Source organism: Ranitomeya imitator, chromosome 4, assembly GCF_032444005.1.
Source record: "Ranitomeya imitator isolate aRanImi1 chromosome 4, aRanImi1.pri, whole genome shotgun sequence".
In the NCBI taxonomy this organism is placed as follows: Eukaryota; Metazoa; Chordata; class Amphibia; order Anura; family Dendrobatidae; genus Ranitomeya; species Ranitomeya imitator.
The window spans coordinates 492,393,974-492,413,549 of record NC_091285.1 but is presented as its reverse complement, the minus strand read 5'-3'; the positions used below and the strand labels follow the sequence as shown (position 1 = coordinate 492,413,549).

The 19,576-nt window shown below is 46.9% G+C and overlaps 1 protein-coding gene across 5 annotated transcripts in view; it reads right to left on the bottom strand.

Moving 5' to 3' along the window:
* MYO5A (myosin VA) overlaps positions 1–19,576 on the bottom strand; it is a 256,332-nt gene that overhangs the window by 56,435 nt on the left and 180,321 nt on the right. For all 5 annotated transcript variants that reach the window (XM_069765977.1, XM_069765976.1, XM_069765978.1 and 2 more), the window contains exons 13-18: positions 19,402–19,527; positions 15,392–15,475; positions 10,806–10,958; positions 10,513–10,610; positions 7,868–7,954; positions 6,611–6,719 (exon numbers count right to left, since the gene is read on the bottom strand). In XM_069765977.1, coding sequence (XP_069622078.1) covers positions 6,611–6,719; positions 7,868–7,954; positions 10,513–10,610; positions 10,806–10,958; positions 15,392–15,475; positions 19,402–19,527 — 657 coding nt within the window. The remainder of the gene's footprint in view (positions 1–6,610; positions 6,720–7,867; positions 7,955–10,512; positions 10,611–10,805; positions 10,959–15,391; positions 15,476–19,401; positions 19,528–19,576) is intronic.

Below are 19,576 nucleotides of genomic sequence, written 5' to 3'. Positions count from 1 at the left end.
TTTCTTGAAGCCTCCATTGGGGGACACAGGAACCATGGGTGTATGCTGCTGCCACTAGGAGGCTGACACTATGCAAATAAAAAAGTTAGCTCCTCCTCTGCAGTATACACCCCACCGACTGGCATCATGCTCTTCAGTTAGTGAGAAAGCAGTAGGAGATAAGTAGCAAGGTTGAAAAACCATAACCACAAACTTGAGAACTGTAAACGTGAGAACAGTCATAGAACAGATAACAAACATTGGGAGGGAGCTGTGTCCCCCAATGGAGGCTTCAAGAAACAGATTTTACGGTAAGCAACCAAAAATCCTGTTTTCTTTATCGCCTCTCATTGGGGGACACAGGAACCATGGGACGTCCCAAAGCAGTCCCTAGGGCGGGAAAAACAGACTTCCATCAGGTCAGAGGACTCACCACTGCCACCTGCAAGATCCTTCTGCCTAGGCTGGCGTCCGCCGAAGCGTAGTAATGGATCTTGTAAAATTTGGCGAACGTGTGGATGGAAGACCAAGTTGCCGCTTTGCAAAGCTGTAGGGCGGAAGCCCTGTGGTGCACCGCCCAGGAGGCGCCGACTGCCCGGGTAGAGTGAACCTTAATCCCAGGAGGGGGCACTCTGTTCTTGACCCGGTAAGCCTCCAAAATTGCCATTCTGATCCAGCGAGCAATAGTTGCTTTAGAAGTCGGCTGGCCTCTGCGCGTGCCATCAGGAATGACGAAGAAGGAATCCGTCTTCCGGAAAGTGGACGTTCTATCCCGGTAGATCCTCACTGCCCTGACGAGGTCCAGCCTGTTCAACGATCATTCCAGGGGGATGAGCCGGAGCTGGACAAAAGGAAGGTAGAACGATGTTCTCGTTGAGGTGGAAAACCACCTTAGGAAGGCAGGAAGGCAGAGGCCTGAGGACCGCCTTGTCCTGGTGAATGTCCAAGTACGGAGGTCGGCAGGACAGGGCCGCCAACTCGGAAAAACGGCAGATAAAGGTGATGGCCACAAGAAAGACCACCCTCAAAGATAGAACTGACAGGGGAATCTCCTTGAGAGGCTCAAAGGGGGAAACCCTCAGAACGTCCAGAACCAGGTTTAAATCCCATGAATCCACGGGGGCCCTGTACGGAGGGACAGCGTGGGCTACTCCTTGAAGGAAGGTCTTAATCTGTGGCCGAGAAGCTAAAGTCTTCTGAAAGAGGATGGAAAGCGCAGAGACCTTGCCCTTTAGGGAACTAAGAGCCAGGCCCGAATCCAGTCCTGCCTGAAGGAAGGCCAAAATGGAAGGCAGGGAAAAGGACATAGGTGAAACGCAGTTGGACTAGCACCAACGAAAGTAAGCCTTCCAGGTACGATAGTAGATCCTGGAAGATGAAGGCTTCCGAGCCTGAATCACGGTGTGAATCACCCGGTCCGAAAGGCCGGACGCTCTGAGAACTGCGGTCTCAACAGCCACGCCGTTAAACTGAGCGACCGAGAATTCGGGTGGCAGATCAGACCCTGAGACAGCAGATCGGGCCTGTCTGGAAGGCGCCAGGGAGCGTCCGCAAGAAGATTGACGAGCTCCGCAAACCAAGCTCTCCTGGGCCAATCTGGGGCGATCAGAATGACCAGCACCTTTTCCGCTTTGCTCTTTTTCAACAGTTTGGGAAGTAATGGAAGGGGTGGGAACAGGTAGGGCAGCACGAACTGTGACCAAGGAATGGCCAGAGCATTGACGCCCACTGCAAGAGGATCGCAAGACCTGAAGATGAACTGCAGAATCTTCCTGTTCATTCAAGACGCCGAGAGATCCACGTCCGGAGTCCCCCATCGAAGAAAAATCTTGATGGAAGACCTCCGGATGCAAGGACCATTCCCCTGCCGCGAGGCCCTCGCGGCTGAGGAAGTCGGCGGCCCAATTGTCCACGCCGGGGATATACCCCGTGGATATCACCGGGGCCGTTGTCTCCGCCCAAAGTAGGATCTTGGATACCTCAGCAAGGGCCAAGTAGCTCAGAGTTCCCCACTTGAAGATTGACATATGCCACAGCCGTGGCGTTGTCAGTCTGGATCCGGATTGGCAGACCCCTGAGAATCCTTTCCCAGTGGCGGAGGGACAGTAAAGGTGGCCCGAATCTCGAGGACATTGATCGGCGGAGCAGACTCCTGCGCCGACCAACGGCCCTGAACCGTGAGGTGGCGAAAAACCGCACCCCAGCCGAGGAGGCTGGCGTCCGTCGTCACCACTTACCAGAGAACTGGAAAGAAGGACCTGCCCTGGGAGATGAGAGGTGACATCAGCCACCAGTTGAGAGACCGTTTGACCCGAGAAAAGAATCGGATCGGATGAACCAGGGAGAAGACAGACCTGTCACACAGACAGAATGGCTTGCTGAAGGGGTCGCGAATGAAATTGGGCAAAGGGAATCGCTTCCAATGTTGATACCATCCTCCCCAGAACGTTCATGGCCGGTCGGAGGGAGGGAAGCCAAGGACCCTGGAGCAAGCGTATGTCCCGAAAAAGAGAGGATCTCTTGTCTTTGGGAAGGAAGACTTTGGTCTGACAAGTGTCGAAGAGCATGCCCAGAAAGATGATGCGCTGAGAAGGAATAAGGCAGGACTTCTACCGGTTGACCAGCCACCCGAAACGGCTAGGGTGTCGAGAACGACGGACAGACTTTCGTGAGCCTGAGAAAAGGACGGAGCCTTAATGAGGATGTCGTCGAGGTATGGAAATAGGACCAGGCCTCTGACTCAAGATGGCCAACAGCGCCGCCATGATCTTCGTGAATACTCTTGGAGCGGTAGTGAGACCGAACGGCAGGGCGATGGATTTAAAATGTACCGGGAGCACCGCAAAGCGCAGGAATCGGTGACGTCCGGGAAATATCGGGACATGGAGGTAGGCGTCCTGAATATCTATGGAACACAGAAATTCTTGAGCCTCCATGGGAGCAATTACTGAACGAAGGGATCCCATCCCGAAGTGCCTCAGACGAACTCTCCTGTTCAGTAGTCTGAGGTCCAGAATGGGGCGAACCTTGCCGTCTTTTTTTTTTTTTTTTCGGTACCCCAAAAAGGTTCGAGTAGAAACCTGTGAACCGTTCTTTTTCCTGGGACGGGAACGATTTCCCCGGCTTTGAGAAGAGAAGCGATGGCTGCGAAGAAACCCGGAACTAGAGCGGGATCTCTGGGAGGTCGGGATTCGAAGAAACGATCCCGGGGTCGTGAAAACGAACTCTATCTTGTATCCCGAGGATACAACTTCCCTGACCCATGCATCCTCTACTGCGGAGGTGCAGACGTCCCTGAAAAAGAGAAGACGGCCACCCAACCTGGGAGGTGGGTTGGGGTCTTGTCAGAGTCATGCTGAGGTGGATCTTCCAGTCCTGGCCTGGAGGATCTACCCGGAGAGTAGCGAGGACGCCAGGACAGAGTGGGCCAAAAGGGCACCGCTTTCTTCTCTTGACGTGCCTGAGGACTCTGGTGCTGCTGAGAAGGGATGTTGGTGCCGTGAGGTGATGAAAAAAAAGGCCGAAAGGACCGAAACTGCCGTCTTGCCGTGAGGCCCTAGGAGGAGGGCGACGAGGATTAGCCTGGGGGAGAGGAGACTTGTACCCCCGGTGGCGTCCTTAATGATTTGGTCCAGCATGGAACCAAAGAGACGTGAGCCCTGAAAGGGGAGACAGGTGCGGGACTTTTTGGAACATAAGTCTGCCTGCCAGGCCTTGAGCCAAACGGTCCGGCGGATGGTAACGGCATTGCTGGATGCCTGAGCCGCACAAGACGCGACATCCAGAGAGACGGAGACCAGGTATTCACCCGCGTGGGAAATCTGGATGGCAAGCTCCGCCAGTTGCACAGGAGGCGCTCTGTCCAGGATATCTCGACGGAGTTCTTTGGCCCATTTGGAAGGGATTTCGAAACCCAGGTGGAAGCGAAAACTAGGCATTTGAAGCGGCTGCAGCTGCCTCAAAGGCTGACTTCGCAAAGGATTCTATAACTATCGTTAGAGTCCTTCAGAGATGCTCCGCCGGACAGTGGAAGCACCGTGTTGGTGGAGAGCCTGGAAACGGGGATCCACCGAGGGAGAGACCGTCCAATTGGCAGTAAGTTCTGGAGAAAAACTTAGAAGGTGGTTTAGCCCGTCTAAACGAAACCGCCTGATCTGCGGGTTCCGTAGAGGGATCCATAATGCCACAGGTTTGGTTTATAGCTCCAATGAGATTCTGGACCATATCCCTCATGGTGGCGATTTGGTTAGAATCCAGCTCCGAGATGTCCTCCGAGGGCGCATCAGATAACGCCTCGCCTGATTCAGGGGAGAAGGATCGGGAGGACGCCGACCGCAGAGGGGGACCGTGTGGCGAGATGGAGCGAGAAGAGGACTCAGACCGACGTTCCTGTCTGGACCTTTTGCGGCTTATCAAGGAGGGCTCGGGCGGAGGCTCCTGCGACCCGCTGGCCACTGTGGGGGGCTGCGGAGGTAATCGGTCCAGCACGGATACCAGAAATTTTGAGACACCCGCGTTAGATCGGCCACCGAATGAGACAGAGAGAAAACCCAGCCTGGGATGGGCGTATCACTCTCGGGCGGACCGGCCGGAGGATCCTGGGCGGTAGGAACAATTGGGTCAGAAGAGGATGAAGTAGGAGGACGAGAGCGGCCCCCTTTAGAGTTAGACATTTTAGAGAGGTCCGTGAAGAAAAAGAGGGTTAGGGGACAGAGGGCAGAGGGGAGTGTCAGTCTGCAATTGCAGAGCTACTCACGGCAGACGGATTGCGGAGTGAAGCTGTCCAGCTTGATGCATGGACCTCTGGCGAGGAGTGGTCCCTTAGGCAGGAGGGTGGAATGGCCTCCTGGCGCAATTTGGATCTGCGGCTGTCATGTATCCTGTGTGGAGGAGAGGGCTCATGGCTCGGGAGTCCCAAGATGGCGCCGGTGGGCAGGGAAAAGAGGCGGTGCCTCAGTGCAATTGTCGGGCGGGAGAAAAGCCCGCCCGATGAAAGAGGGAAGGGGGCGGAGTCTGCCACCGGAAGTAGGCCCGGGCAGAAGCCGGGGCCTAAATTAGGAATAGGAGACCGGCGGAGAAGGGCCGCGGCGTAGGCACAGAGCGCCGCATGAGGAAGCGACGCGGTAGGTAAGCGACCGCAAACAGCGGCTGCATGCCCAAGCGATGTGGCGACCTGGCAGGCCGCCACGCTGAGGGAGAAGGAATGGCCGCTACAGTGGAAAGATGCGGCGGCGGCGCTGAGCAGGGAAAACGCAGGGGGCCGAAGCGATGCGACGGCTGGCAAAGCTGCCGCGCTGAGAGGAAAGAGACGGGCGCTTACAGCGCCGGAGCAGGGAAGTCGCAGGGGCCCGAAGCGTGTGGCAAGGCCGCGCTTACTGGGAGCATAGCGCGGTGACAGAAAAGAAGCGGCGCGGTAGTCCGAAAAGGCGGCCGCGCCAGACAAGAGAGGGCAGCCGCAGCCGGAGTAGGAGCGGCGGCTGGGAAGAAACGTGACCCGCATTATGAACCTATTAACAGGCACCCCCTTTTTTGAGGATCCAGGGAAGCCGCAGAAAAAAAAATAAAAAAATAAAATAAAATAAATACTCACCTTAGACATCCCACGCCGGTACTAACCTGGAAAAAAGTGAGACGTCCAGGGAGCTGATGGACGTCCTCGTCTCCGCAACCGACAGGCTCTGGTGGGCGAGTGGGTGGGGGACGGAGCCAGGACCGGACTTCTAAGCACGCTTGTGTGCTAGGCTCTTGGTCCTGGAGAGGGATCTATGAGGATACGGGGTGGCAGTACACGCCGTACTCATAGTCTCTTTGTGGGAGTACAGATGTGACTGTTCACCCTGTATCCCTCCGGAAACCTGAAAGAGAACGACGCACATCGAGGTAGATAAGGGTCTAATAAAAGACCCGTGTCCACCTCCTACTGACACTAAGCTAAACTGGGTTTCAGAATGCCAGTCGGTGGGGTGTACACTGCAGAGGAGGAGCTAACTTTTTTGTGCATAGTGTCAGCCTCCTAGTGGCAGCAGCATACACCCATGGTTCCTGTGTCCCCCAATGAGAGGCGATAAAGAAACATGTTCCTTTTTTTTTTCCCGTGATCACGGATGAAAAATGCCACAACAATTCTATAAGTCTGTGACAAACACGTACAGCACTGTGCTCTGTGCGGCCGCTCAGAGAGAAAAGCCAGTGCTTCTGCCCGATGAGCGCTGAAGGTCTGCGAGCTTCACAGTGGCTTTTTGTGCAATCAGGAGGGATCTCAGGAAGCGAACCCACATTGTTCTGTAGGACATCTTAGGTAGTACTTATTTAAAAAAAAAAATTAGCTAAATGACAGGTGAGAGAAGGATCCATTCTACCCAATTGAAAAAAAGTCTCTATTACAATAAAATGGGCACAAATGTTTTAGTATTTCAGCTATCCTATTAATGTACTATTAGGCTCTGCTCAGAACTAGTTTACACTTCACATTCACCATATATGACAGGAGCTTACTGTAGCCGTCGGCCTCCATGTACCCAACACACGCCAAATCCATATCCTTTGACATAGGACAGCCCTCATGATAATACTTTGCGTTATATAGTGCCACCATATTCTGGAGAACTTCACAGCCTTCAGTGTAACATACCAGAATGAGCTTCTCCAACACATTCTTGCAGGTTTGTCTACGGTCACTAAGGACATCTTTTTGCTTCATTAAAACCCGGTATCGACTGAAGAACTCTTGGTAGGTCCACCTAACACAAAGCAGGAGTAGATGTGTACATTCCTGTAAGCCAGTGGTATTAATGTCTAATAACTAGTGATGAGCGAATATACTCGTTACTCGAGATGTCTCGAGCACGCTTGGGGGTCCTCCGAGTATTTTTAGTGCTCGGAGATTTAGTTTTTATTGCCGTACCTGAATGATTTACATCTCTTAGCCAGCATAAGTACATGTGTGGAATCCCTAGCAACCAGGCAACCCCCACATGTACTAAACTAAATCTATGAGCACTAAAAAATACTCGGAGGACCCCCGAGCGTGCTCGAGAAATCTCGAGTAACGAGTATACTCGCTCATCACTACTAATAACGAACACTTGTACACCAGATTCTGGGAGCATGAGTTAATGCATGATATCCAAAGAAAAATACAGTGCATTTTTTACACATATAGTATTGTACAGTTTCAAAAAGAGGATTTGTCACATTTCACAATATTGCATACATTATTGGAAACATCTTTTAGACCCAGTGAAGCCGGTGTACATACTTTGAAAATCAATGTTCCCTAATCGGACAACCCTTTCTCAATCACTATGTTCTGCCAAGTAAAATAATAAAAAAAACTGTGCTCATCTAGGGTGCCATTCCAGCAGTGTCGGCACTGGCTATAACCAGAGCTCGCATGACAATGTCACATGATCCCTGCGGCCAATCAGGGAACACTTCACTGTCCCCTTCATGCAAACAAATCAGACATCTGGAGGAAATGAGAGAGCAGCTGCAGATCTGACTTCCTCTGTCAGTTACGGCCAAAGGAGGGGAGAATGAAGCGGCCGCTGATTGGTCACAGGGATTGCGTGACAATGTCATGAGAGCCCCGGGAGAGGCAGTGGTGACACAGTTATAACAGTGCTGGCACCAAAGGAGAACTTAGGCTGTTATTATTTTACTTGGGGAAACATTGGGACTGAGAAGAAGTTGCCCGAGCATTAAACAACCCTTTTAAAATAAAATATTACATTTCATATATTAAAATAAAGCACAATTCTCCCATTTTTTTACTGCCTTTATTGTATGGTATCACAATTCTTCAAATAAGTATGATTAGCTAACTTAAAAAAAATAAATTTACAGATTTTTATGCTTTTTTTTATGGACAACACGTGCAACTACTTACCTAGATGGGAATCCTGTAGCGCTGATCCTTATAGTTTCTAACACACCACAAGCTCGGAGCTGCTGGACGGCACGTTTTGAGTCAAACCTTATAAAGAAAAATACAATCAGAGCACGAAGCCAAGATCTTGAGGAACTCCTTGATGTCCATAGAAGTTCATGCTTTGTCTGATCTGCACTGTATCTAGGGTTGTCTACATTTGCAATTCAGTTTCATTAAAATGTTGCCCTGTTTGGCTTTTCCAGACTCTGTTTCCTTACACAATCAACATTGATGTCTGTGGTTATAAATCATCTGAGAGAAGCTGAGAAAAAGGCAGATTTAGTTAAAAACTCCCCATCACACCATCATGGTGCCCCTAATAACTGATGCTCAGTCAACTCTTTCTGCAGTCACAAATAGACAATGCAACACAGACAGTGGTGACTGGCTTCTATGTGAACCTTTGCTCCTAATCACCGTACTGTACGAGCTGAACGTTCACATCAAGAATTTATTATATTACATTTTAGTTACTTAGCAGATATTATCTACACATTTACAAAAATATTATAAATGCATATGGAGCTGTCAGATCCCTTCTTCTGGGCGGACATATTATTGGTGCAACATGTGCAGCTGCAGAGGGGCCTAAGAGGTAAGGGGGTCACCTACACCTCCAAAGCAGAAGCAATTGAGGATTATGAGGAGTTATTGGACTGCAAATGGGTCATATAAAGTTCTGACATAGGGGGCCCTGTTTCGGGATAGGGGCCACTCCTGTCCTGGCATAGGGGCCACCCCTGTCCTGACATAGGGGCCACCCCTGTCCTGACATAGGGGCCACCCCTGTCCTGACATAGGGGCCACCCCTGTCCTGACATAGGGGCCACCCCTGTCCTGACATAGGGGCCACCCCTGTCCTGGCATAGGGGCCACCCCTGTCCTGGCATAGGGGCCACCCCTGTCCTGGCATAGGGGCCACCCCTGTCCTGCATAGGAGCCACCCCTGTCCTGCATAGGGGCCACCCCTGTCCCTTCTGTTACATATTGAATACAATGGTGATCTGAATGTACAGTAGCTGTCACCAGAAGACTGCAAAGAGCTATTAATGCAATTGGTTTAGTATTGAACCAGTTGTAAAATGTCAGACAGGCCACAGCCTGATGATAGATAGACAGAGAACTTAGTAGAATTAATGTCCTAGGAGACATTAAGAGTTTAAAGGGGTACTACCACCTTACTATGGAATGGCATGTATCACCACTTAATGGCCGCTATGAGCCAGACCTCTGTGACCCCCACTGACCCTGAGAATAAAGGAATGCCGCCGTCTCTGGGCACTCTACCCTTCACAATCAGGAAACGTTCAGGTGAAGCAGTGCAGAACCCCCTTCATCTCAGGATCAGTGGGGGCACCATGGGTCAGAACTCCAGCGATCATTAACTGATGGCATATTGTAGGAATCACCAACTAAGAAGGTAATAACCCTTTAAAAAAACCTGTTACCTGGTCAAAAGTGGGCCGTTTTTACTCTTATTTTATTCCCAACACTCCCCTGAATTTTCCATCATTTGTTTTGTATAAATCAGTCATTAGGCACCAGTGATATGGGCCTTGTTATATAGTGTTCATTTTTGTAGTCTGTAACAAAGGAGTGGAGCGCTTCCGGTAGTAATACAAAGCTGCTTGAAGACACCCCCCCCCCCCCAATCACATGATCCTGTGCACCACACCTCTTTGTAAAGTCCATACAAATCAGCACAAATAAAAAGTAAATGAGTCCAGCTCATCCTCAAAACGGCAGGAAGCGTGCTGTCCAGGTGTAGCGGATAGCAAACAAGGCGAAATTCCAGCTCTACAGTGTTCAGAAAAAACTTTCATAGAATTCCATAGAAATCCAAGACATCATGATTAAGGATGGTTATCATCTGAAATGCGTAGCTCTAGTGTTCTTATGGATTTTCCACATGACACTTGATATCTGAATTCCACCCTTGGATTTGATTGAAATATTTTTTTCTGAACACCGTAGAGCTGGAAATGTTGCCTTATTTGCTATCCACTGAATAAAAAGGCCTATATCTGTGGAACTATATGGTGGAATCAAAGCACCACTTTATTTTTTTTTTTATTGCACTTACTGAGTGTTATCACTAATGTAGGTTCCCTGCCCATAGTCCCATACTTACCAGCAGCCGGCTTCACATGTTATGAGCACCACTCTGGTGGCCCTTCTGCAGGTTGTGATCTGCCGGATGGCTCAGTAAGCCGGAAGTCACAACTCAATGTAAGTCTATAAGAGCCAGAGCAAGGCCAGGATTAGCTCTCAGACTTACACTGGGAGCTTGTGGCCGTTACCTCTGACTTCCAGTTAGTCAGAAGTAGCAGTCACAAAATGGCAGACTGGGAACCAGAGCGGCGCTGGAAAGAGCAGAAGATGAAGGATGGTGAGTATAATACTCAAGGAAGGGAGCTCACATTGGCGGCACCACACTAGTGGTAAAATTAAAAAAAGTATGTCACACATGGGAGTAGCAGTAAGAACATCAGAGTAAAACCTGATTTCTTTTGATCTGATGCCAAGGCCTTTACGTATATATTTAGGGAGGGAGGCTTTTTATTGCATGGATACGAAGCAACAGTATCAAAGCAGCGACTTACGTAAACGGGTACTTGTAGTCATTCGGCTTAATACATCGCACATAGTGAGGGGTTGTGGCATTCAGTGTCTCCATTAGCAGATGCAAAGAGTTCCTAAACTATAAATGGAAATAACAGGCTCATGACCAATAGAGCAAAAGTGTCTGGCTGCACAGAAAGTAGAACAATTGCTCTCCATATTAACATCCATTGAAAAAAATAGCTGAAAAGTTACAAAAAAAAACCCATAAGCAGTTTCCACCTGTAAGGTACTGATCTCAGTAACACGAGTGTATTCCCTTCTATCAGATCACCTGGTGGCCGACAGTTTTCTTATGCTCCTTGCTTGCTTGCTCAGGCTTTGGCTTGCGCAGACTTGTGCGGGATAGTAGAGTCCGTCCGGTGGGAGCAGTTGATGTTGGACTTAAGGAGTCATCATCCTGGAAAAGCTCTGTCAGCAACTTAAACTAGAAAATTGGAAGGAAACAAGAATTACAACCCCGCAGGTAATAGTGGCACAGTATGCCGGTTTATAATGCTGAAATGGAAGTTAGTAAGTGTTCGGAAAGGAAAAACTGCATCCTGAGACAATGGCTCTGTGCACACTTGGGTCAGGCTTCCATTTTACAATATGGTTTTATATTGCGACTGTCAGATTTCTTTTGATTTATCAGAGCAGCGGAGTGTCCAGAAGTGTGCACAGCACCTTAGGATCAGGAGCATTAGACGCATTATCGCATGCAGTACTAGAAGAGCAGGGTAACAACAGTTTTAGGCAGACCAATATTAGAGAATACGAGGTTATTGTGGGGGTTATTTAATTCCATACTATTTAATGCAACTAGTTGTAAATACCTTGATCTGGAGGTTTTACAGGATTGTCCTAAACATGAAAGGCCCCACTCCTCATCTGTGTTGGATTCTGTTTCAAGTCTTGGCCATCAATGATTTACAGGCCATCCTTCCCCACAAATATCAGTGGAAAGCCCATTTCTCATATGTCACTACAAACTATTATTACCCTCCACCTCAAGATAGGTGATAAATATATGAACGCTGATGATTCTACCATCTGGAACCCCAAATAATTCTAGCACAATAGTGGTGAAAGGTTTGAATAAAGGGCATAAGAGCCCTTGTCCTGCCACTTGGTACAGAGTATGACACAGCCCCTGTAAACGGGCCGGCCACAGCCTTTTCCCCATCACAGAAAGCGCTGACTTCTCTGGATGTGACCACTTGCGAATTTATGTCAACCGGACTATGGAACTGCAATGGCGCTCTATTCCTAGCAACACGCCATCGCTCTCAGCAGGAAGAAAGCCCCTTCAAAACATCACATAGCACAAAAAGAAGTCTTGTCATTATCTTTACTGGTTTTATGTAGATCTAGTGAATCAAATGTAAAAAACAAGTCTGTTTTTAAGAAAAGTCCAGATTATTAAAGAAGCTTCCACTGTGGTCGATGCCTATTCCATGGTAACTAGCTTGTAGCAGATTGGAGGGTCCCGCTGCTGAGGACCATGATAAGATATCCGATTTTCACCAAGTGAACTACCGTATATACTCGAGTATAAGCCGACCCGAGTATAAGCCGACCCCCCTAATTTTGGCACAAAAAACTGGGAAAACTTATTGACTCGAGTATAAGCCTAGGGTAGAAAATGCAGCAGCTACCGGTGAATTTCAAAAATAAAAATAGATGCTCCATACCTTTCATTATTGCCCCATAACTGTGCCATATAGTGCTCTGCACCGTTCATTCTTGCCCCATAACTGTGCCATATAGTGCTCTGCACCGTTCTTTCTTGCCCCATAGCTGTGCCATGTAGTGCTCTGCACCGTTCTTTCTTGCCCCATAGCTGTGCCATATAGTGCTCTGCACCGTTCATTCTTGCCCCATAACTGCCATATAGTGCTCTGCACCGTTCTCTCGACCCATAGCTGTGCCATATAGTGCTCTGCACCGTTCATTATTGCCCCATAGCTGTGCCAAATAGTGCTCTGCACCGTTCATTCTTGCCCCATAACTGTGCCATATAGTGCTCTGCACCGTTCTTTCTTGCCCCATATATGCTCCATATAAATCTGTGCCATTGCTGCTGCTGCAATAATAATAAAAAAAAAGCCATACTCACCTCTCTTGATTGCAGCTCCCGGCGTCTCGTTCCGGCGTCTCGTCCCGGCGTCTCTCTGCACTGACTGATCAGGCAGAGGGCGCCGCGCACACTATATGCGTCATCGCGCCCTCTGACCTGAACAGTCAGAGCGCAGAGACGCCGGGAAGATGGAGCGGCGCCCGGCGGCTGGAACGGGGACAGGTGAATATAATACTCACATAGTCCTGACGCTCCTGACGCTGCCCCTGCCTGTCACACTGTCCCCGGGTGCCACAGCTCTTCCTGTCAGCAGTCACTGGCACCGCTCAGAGGAATGAATATGTGGCTCCACCCCTATGGGAGTGGAGTCCATATTCATGAGTTTAATGAGCGGTCCCACGTGACCGCTGAAGAGGGGAAGAGCTGCAGCACCCGGAGACCGTGGGACGGGCAGGGGGAACGTCAGGAGCGCCGGGACTAGGTAAGTATGCCTCAGCGCTCTCTCCCCCTCACCCGCCGACCCTGCCACCCACCGTGACTCGAGTATAAGCCGAGAGGGGCACTTTCAGCCCAAAAATTTGGGCTGAAAATCTCGGCTTATACTCGAGTATATACGGTACTCAATGATGCTGAAAAGTAACAATCATAAGGAAAGTTCCAATCAAAAACGGTCACTATCTGTACACTACGCAGAGTGGGGGTCTGTCTTTGCAGCAACAACACTATTGTGTCTCAAGGAAATGTGCAAAAGTGGTGATTTCAGCCCTGTTAGTGAGTTAGTATAGATTAGTAGTGCTTCTATTGTCTTTGTAACACAGAGTCTACTGATGGAACTACACCAATAAAGCAACGATCCGCTATATCGCTGGCAATGATCATGCTGCCTTTAGAGCGCCTTTTCTCCCAAGCACACCTCTAGGCGTAAGCGTAAGGAAAGCAAAAGCAGAATAATTTACAGTCTAAGATACTTGATGAAAGTTACCTTCTGATGAATGTGTCACACAAATGGAATGAAAGAAAAAGAAGAAATACAATGCACCGATGAGATAGGAAAATAACACATTTACTGTGATGAAGAACATAAGCACGAGTACAGTAAGGTGAGCGACTCACATAGCATGTATACATGTATTATCAGAAAATAAGAAAGCTATGGCAGTATAGTATGCTCCGATGTACAATATATACATGCAGCACAATGCAGAGATTTACTCCTGATCAGCTAGTTGATGCTGCCCAACCACAGGCAGCATGACCCAGAGCATGGCGACACCATTACTACCAGGTATATTTTTCACTGAAATGCGCTGGCGTTTCTGAGAAGATAGTTAGAAGATCCAGGATTACGCTGGTGCGGCCCCCCGGCCAGCTGTTCTCAGGGCCATTCGCTATGGGAAGGACCTCTAGCATGACAGGAAAAACCAGGCATGAGCAACATCGGGCTAATCTCATCTCTGGCTATTGCCCCAGCCAGATTATGCAACTATATACTTTCTGAAATGACCTAGCTTTTAGAGAAAAATATACCTGCCTGCCATTGTATAGCCAGACTCTGATTCATGTTGCCCATGGTATGGGTAGCATGAAACAGCTGACAGGTTCCCTTTAAGAACCAGCTTTTTAGGGGCCTTAATGGATTATTCCCATTTTAGCAAGTTGTCACTTATCCATGGGATAGGCGAAATAACTTGCCAATTGCTGGGGTCCTTCTGTGGAGGGATCTGAAAATGTCAACGTGTTTGGGGCAGTGGACACTCCATTTATTGTCTATTTTATAATAATTCACAACATTATAATATTGCAGACAAACAGGCATCCTTTTACATCTTGCTGTAATAGTTTATTGGCACAGATGACGGGAGTGACAGATGAAGCCCCCTCCCTCTGTCAAACAGCTTAGATGCCCCAGAAGTCACTGACCGCAGTGAATAAGAGGTTAAACTGCATTACCTCTGGTCTTAGAAGGATTAGGGCTCAGCATAGGGGCGCACTGATAGCAACCACATCATTACAATGACAGAACAAGCCCCAGGTATTTCATTACAAACATAGGAATATACTGGTCCTCCTTGATGGCCATTAATGAGGTACAAACTAAAATGTGCAAGAAAGTCTAATGCAAAAGTCAAAAAACGTTATTTTGTTTCACATATACTTTCCTGTATGATTCTTTCCAGAAGGGGGCGCACATTACTTTGGGAAAAAAAAACTGCAAACTAGTGATATAGCCTTCAATAATTATACTCCCTGCATTGGAGTCATTGGTGCAGAGTTTGTATATTTTCACTGTGTTTGCAGTGTGTAGGAAACCCAGGCAAAGATATACTAAGAGAATAACGGACTTCCTAGGAAATGGAATTCTTCATGCTTATCTATGAGTGATCATTACTAATGGCATGTGAACCCTCAAAAGGGAATAGGCATATCCCTGTGTACAACATGACAGAATACGTTGGCGTTTAATCAGCAATGGGAAATAAAAGAGGACATTCCAGCTGTCAGTGACAAAGCACACACGCGCACACACACACACACACGCACACACACACGCGGACACACACACACGCACGCACACACGCACACACACACACACACACGCACGCACACACACACGCACACACGCACACATACACACGCGCGCACAGTTTTCTACCTATGGGTAATAGGTGAGATAGATACAACTTTATTTCCCTTAGTGGGTTTTACCAGAGGACGAGTTGGGTTCTACTACATGATTTGGAGAGGTGTAATAGGCCTCGGGCTTCTAGCCGAACATTTCACGGTCGTATTGTTTCACCAACCTTACTCGCTTTGAGAACTTTTACTTGATCTTCAAATACTGTATCTTTATTCTTCTCAAGAAACCCTTCACATTGATATTCTACCTGCAAGTAACGTCAGAAGACAATAATTTGTAATAAAATATCAAATCTAAAATGTTAACATACAAGGATGTGTAGACCAGATACAGGATGTGTCCACATGACAGTCGTAGAGAACACAACAAGTGTGACCACTTAACTACGGAACTTTGTTTCATGGTTTGCTTAATGGCCAAAATAGGAACAATGTGTCCATTGTATAGGCACAATCCCACCCTATATATAGGTGCTGGCCATTTACATCACATTCTAGCAGAATATATAGAACTTTCAATTATTGTGATTCTAGGAGGAGCACAAATCAGAGGAGGGTTATTATCATCTTCTCTCTTCAGGAGCTCACCGTTCCCCTGCTGCCTCCTGGCATCTGTCACCTATTCATTAGATGCTAGGTAAGTGGGGAGCAGACTAATAGGATCCCAACAGATTTCCAAAACAGGGAACCCCAGTACCCCCAGCCAAAATAAGGAATGTTAATGGCATGGACAGTTGGTCACGTGTCACTTTGCCCGCTTTACATCCAGTGCTGGCGCATGCTCTCCTGCCTCTATACAATCTGAAGGAGGGAGAGGTGGGGTCCCAGTATTTGGATCTTCAAGGTTCTAGCATTTACCTATTCAGTGGATACATGATATAAATGCTTTATGCCAGATTGCCTCCTTACATTCCTAGCACACAGCAGCCCTGTGCTTGTCCAATAGATACACTTAGAAAACTTATATACTTTGCATTTCAAGGATTTAACATATGCAGTAAGATTAAGGAGTTTTAAAACTATTTAAAAGGAATCAGTTCGCAGAATTCCCCATCCCCCAACCACAACTACTTGTTTTAGCATGCAGCTCTTTGAAAGATCAGAGCTACATGGCCGGCACCTTACTGAGGAATCAGTGCTTGAATTCATATGCAAATGAGGAATACGAGCTATTTGTAGATCTGAAGCCTCTGTCACTCCAGCTCTATACCCCGCCAAGCGGTGCTACCTCCTGCGTGGCTGACAGTCTCTATGCTATGTGGCTTCACGCAGAGCAGTCATCAGTCAGGCAGAGTGTGGCGGTGCTGCGAAAGAAATAGAGCTGGAGTGACAGAGGCTTCAGAGGTACCATAGTCCTTCAGCTTCACTTACACAACAATTCAAACACTTATTTCTCAGTAATGGAAGAATGGACCGACCATGTAAAGGACTTGCATGCATGTATGTATAATTAATTTGTAGGGGGTGGGAGGAAGGGGGCCAAAGGTGTTAAACTCTGCTGACCGACTCCCTTTAACCCAATTACATTTTTGAAATTGGCAAAAGACCTTTGTCACCAGTACCATACAGACCCACTGTCCGGATGACAATTAGACAGCGCTGTGGGGGTGGGCCTGTGCAATGTACCATGATGGCGGCCCATACACACAGAAAGCAAGAAAGAAACCACCAAGCAACATATATTAGTACATTTAGCCGAATATTGCCTTGTAACCTAGGATGTAGACCCCAGCGAGTTTAAGGCGAGTTATAAGTAGTATCTTTTAGTAACCCATTTATTATATAAAGTATAAGTCATTAGATTTTGACCCTCATATGATGCAGTATATACGTGTATTCGTGATATGATTAGTTCAGAGCCCTTTATGGACGTATTGCACCCGAAAAGGGTCTCGGTGCAGGCCCCATACGTGATGATGTAATACAGGTTCAATACTCATTATGCCTTTTTTAATTTGCTGGTGAACCTTTTTTTGTTTTCTGTCCATTGTATTTGACAAGAGAATCTGCATTATTTGACACAATCTTGACAGCAGTTTTTTGGTGCGGTATAAAGACTTTCCCTTTTGTGCAGCCAAAAGCATGGTACTATTCTGAAAGAAAGCAGTCATGTTTTTCCAATTCTATACAACTCCTTTATCCCCTTAGTGACAGAGCCAATTTTTACAATTCTGACCACTGTCACTTTATGAAGTGATAACTCTGGAACGCTTCAACGGATCCCACTGATTCTGAGACTGTTTTTCCATGGCATTGTTCTTCATGTTAGTTGTAAAATTTATTTGATATAACTTGCGTTTATTTATGAAAAAAAATGGAAATTTGGCAAAATTTAGCATTTTTAAAAATTTTAATTTTTGTGCCCGTCATACCGCACAAAATAGTTAATAAATAACATTTCCCACATGTCTACTTTACATCAGCACAATTTTGGAAACAATTTTTTTTTTTGTTAGGATATTATAAGGGTTAAATGCTGATCAGCGATTTCTCATTTTTCCAACAAAATTTACAAAACCATTTTTTTTAATTTTTTTAGAGAACATCTCACATTAAGACTGTGTGCACACGTTGCATTTTTTTTTGTGTTTTTTCGTGATAAACGCACACATATGCATCCTATCATTTAGAATGCACTCTGCAACTTTTGTGCACATGATGCATTTTTTTCCATGAAAAAAACGCATCGCGGTAAAAAACGCAGCATGTTCATTAATTTTGCGTTTTTTTGCATTTTTCCCGCTATATAATGCATTGGGAAAGCTCTGGAAAAAAACGCGCAAAAAAACACGCATGCGGTTTTCTTGCAGAAAAAGTCCGGTTTTCTTCAGGAATTTTCTGCAAGAAATTCTTATGTGTGCACATACCCTTAAAGTCACTTTGAGGGGTGTACATGACAGAAAATACCCAAAAGTGACACCATTCTAAAAACTGCACCTCTCAAGGTGCGCAAAACCACATTCAAGAACTTCATTAACCCTTCAGGTGCTTCACGAGAACAAAAGCAATGTGGAAGGAAAAAATGAACATTTTACTTAAAATTTTTTTACTTTGGAACCAAACTTTTTTTTATTTTCACAAGGGTATCAGGAGAAAATGGACCACAAAATTTGTTGTGCAATTTCCCCTGAGTACACCGATACCCTGTATGTGGGGGAAAGCCACTGTTTGGGAGCATGGCAGGGCTCAGAAAAGAGGGAGCACCGCTTGACTTTCTGAATGCAAAATTGGCTAAAATTGATGGCGGGCACCATGTTGCGTTTGGAGACTCCCTGATGTAACTAAACAGTGGAAACCCCCAATTCTAAATCCAACCCTAACAAAGCCCTAACCTCAACATTAGCTCTAACCCTAGCCCCAACCCTAGCTCTAGCCTTAATCCTAATGGAAAAAAATAAATGTTTTAATTTTATTTTTACGTAACTACGGTAAGTTGGTGATAAAGAGAGGTTTGATTTACTATTTTTTTTTATTTTGATCACGGTGATAGGTTCCATCACAATGATCAAAATGAACCAATAGGAAAAATCTATTGTTGCAGAGTGCTGGCAGGCAGACCTCGGCGGGCGCACTGCGCAAGCGTCGGCCATTTTCTTCCCTTAAGAGGATGCCGGGGTCAGGGCTGGAGGGACCAGAGGATGTGTTATTCATCGCAACACTGGGGACGGTAAAAACCGGCCTGAATCATGTTCTCCAGGGTCCCAGCTACCCAAGGTAGCCGAGACCCTGGAGATTTTCCGACACTGAGAGTGAGCGCAATATAACCTTATTTCTCAGCGTCGTTAAAAAGTGGCGCTGAGGAATAAGTACCCTTAACTGCCGCCATTAAAAGGCGTATCAGCGGAATTAAGGGGTTAATTCTTCTGTAAGTGACACATCTGTCCCCAATCTGTCAATGGACATCAGACTACTGACTAACATAAAACAGCCTATATTCTGCAGACAGATCTGCAGGGAAGTCATTAATCATATCACTATTGATTCATTTGCTCAGCTAAAGTGAGTGTTTAGGGTGATATGGACATACTTCTGTCAACAATTTTCAACATCTTTTTCACTAAAGTTTAGTGCATGTCAGTACATTGAGAAAAATGTTCACTTATATTCTGGATTTCCGGCTGACCAGAAGATAAGCGTATAAGGAGAACTTGGTGTAATAAGAGTCTCTGGTTACCTTATCAGCAAAATGCTTAATGATAAATGCTACATTGGACAGACGCGGTTTCTCGAACAATGCACAAGTTTTCAACTGCGTATTATACAATTTCTGGGCCCAGGTACTGTCTGTTCCTTTAGGCATCTAAAAAAAAAAAACATTAATAAACAAAGAATTTTAAAAGTAAAATACA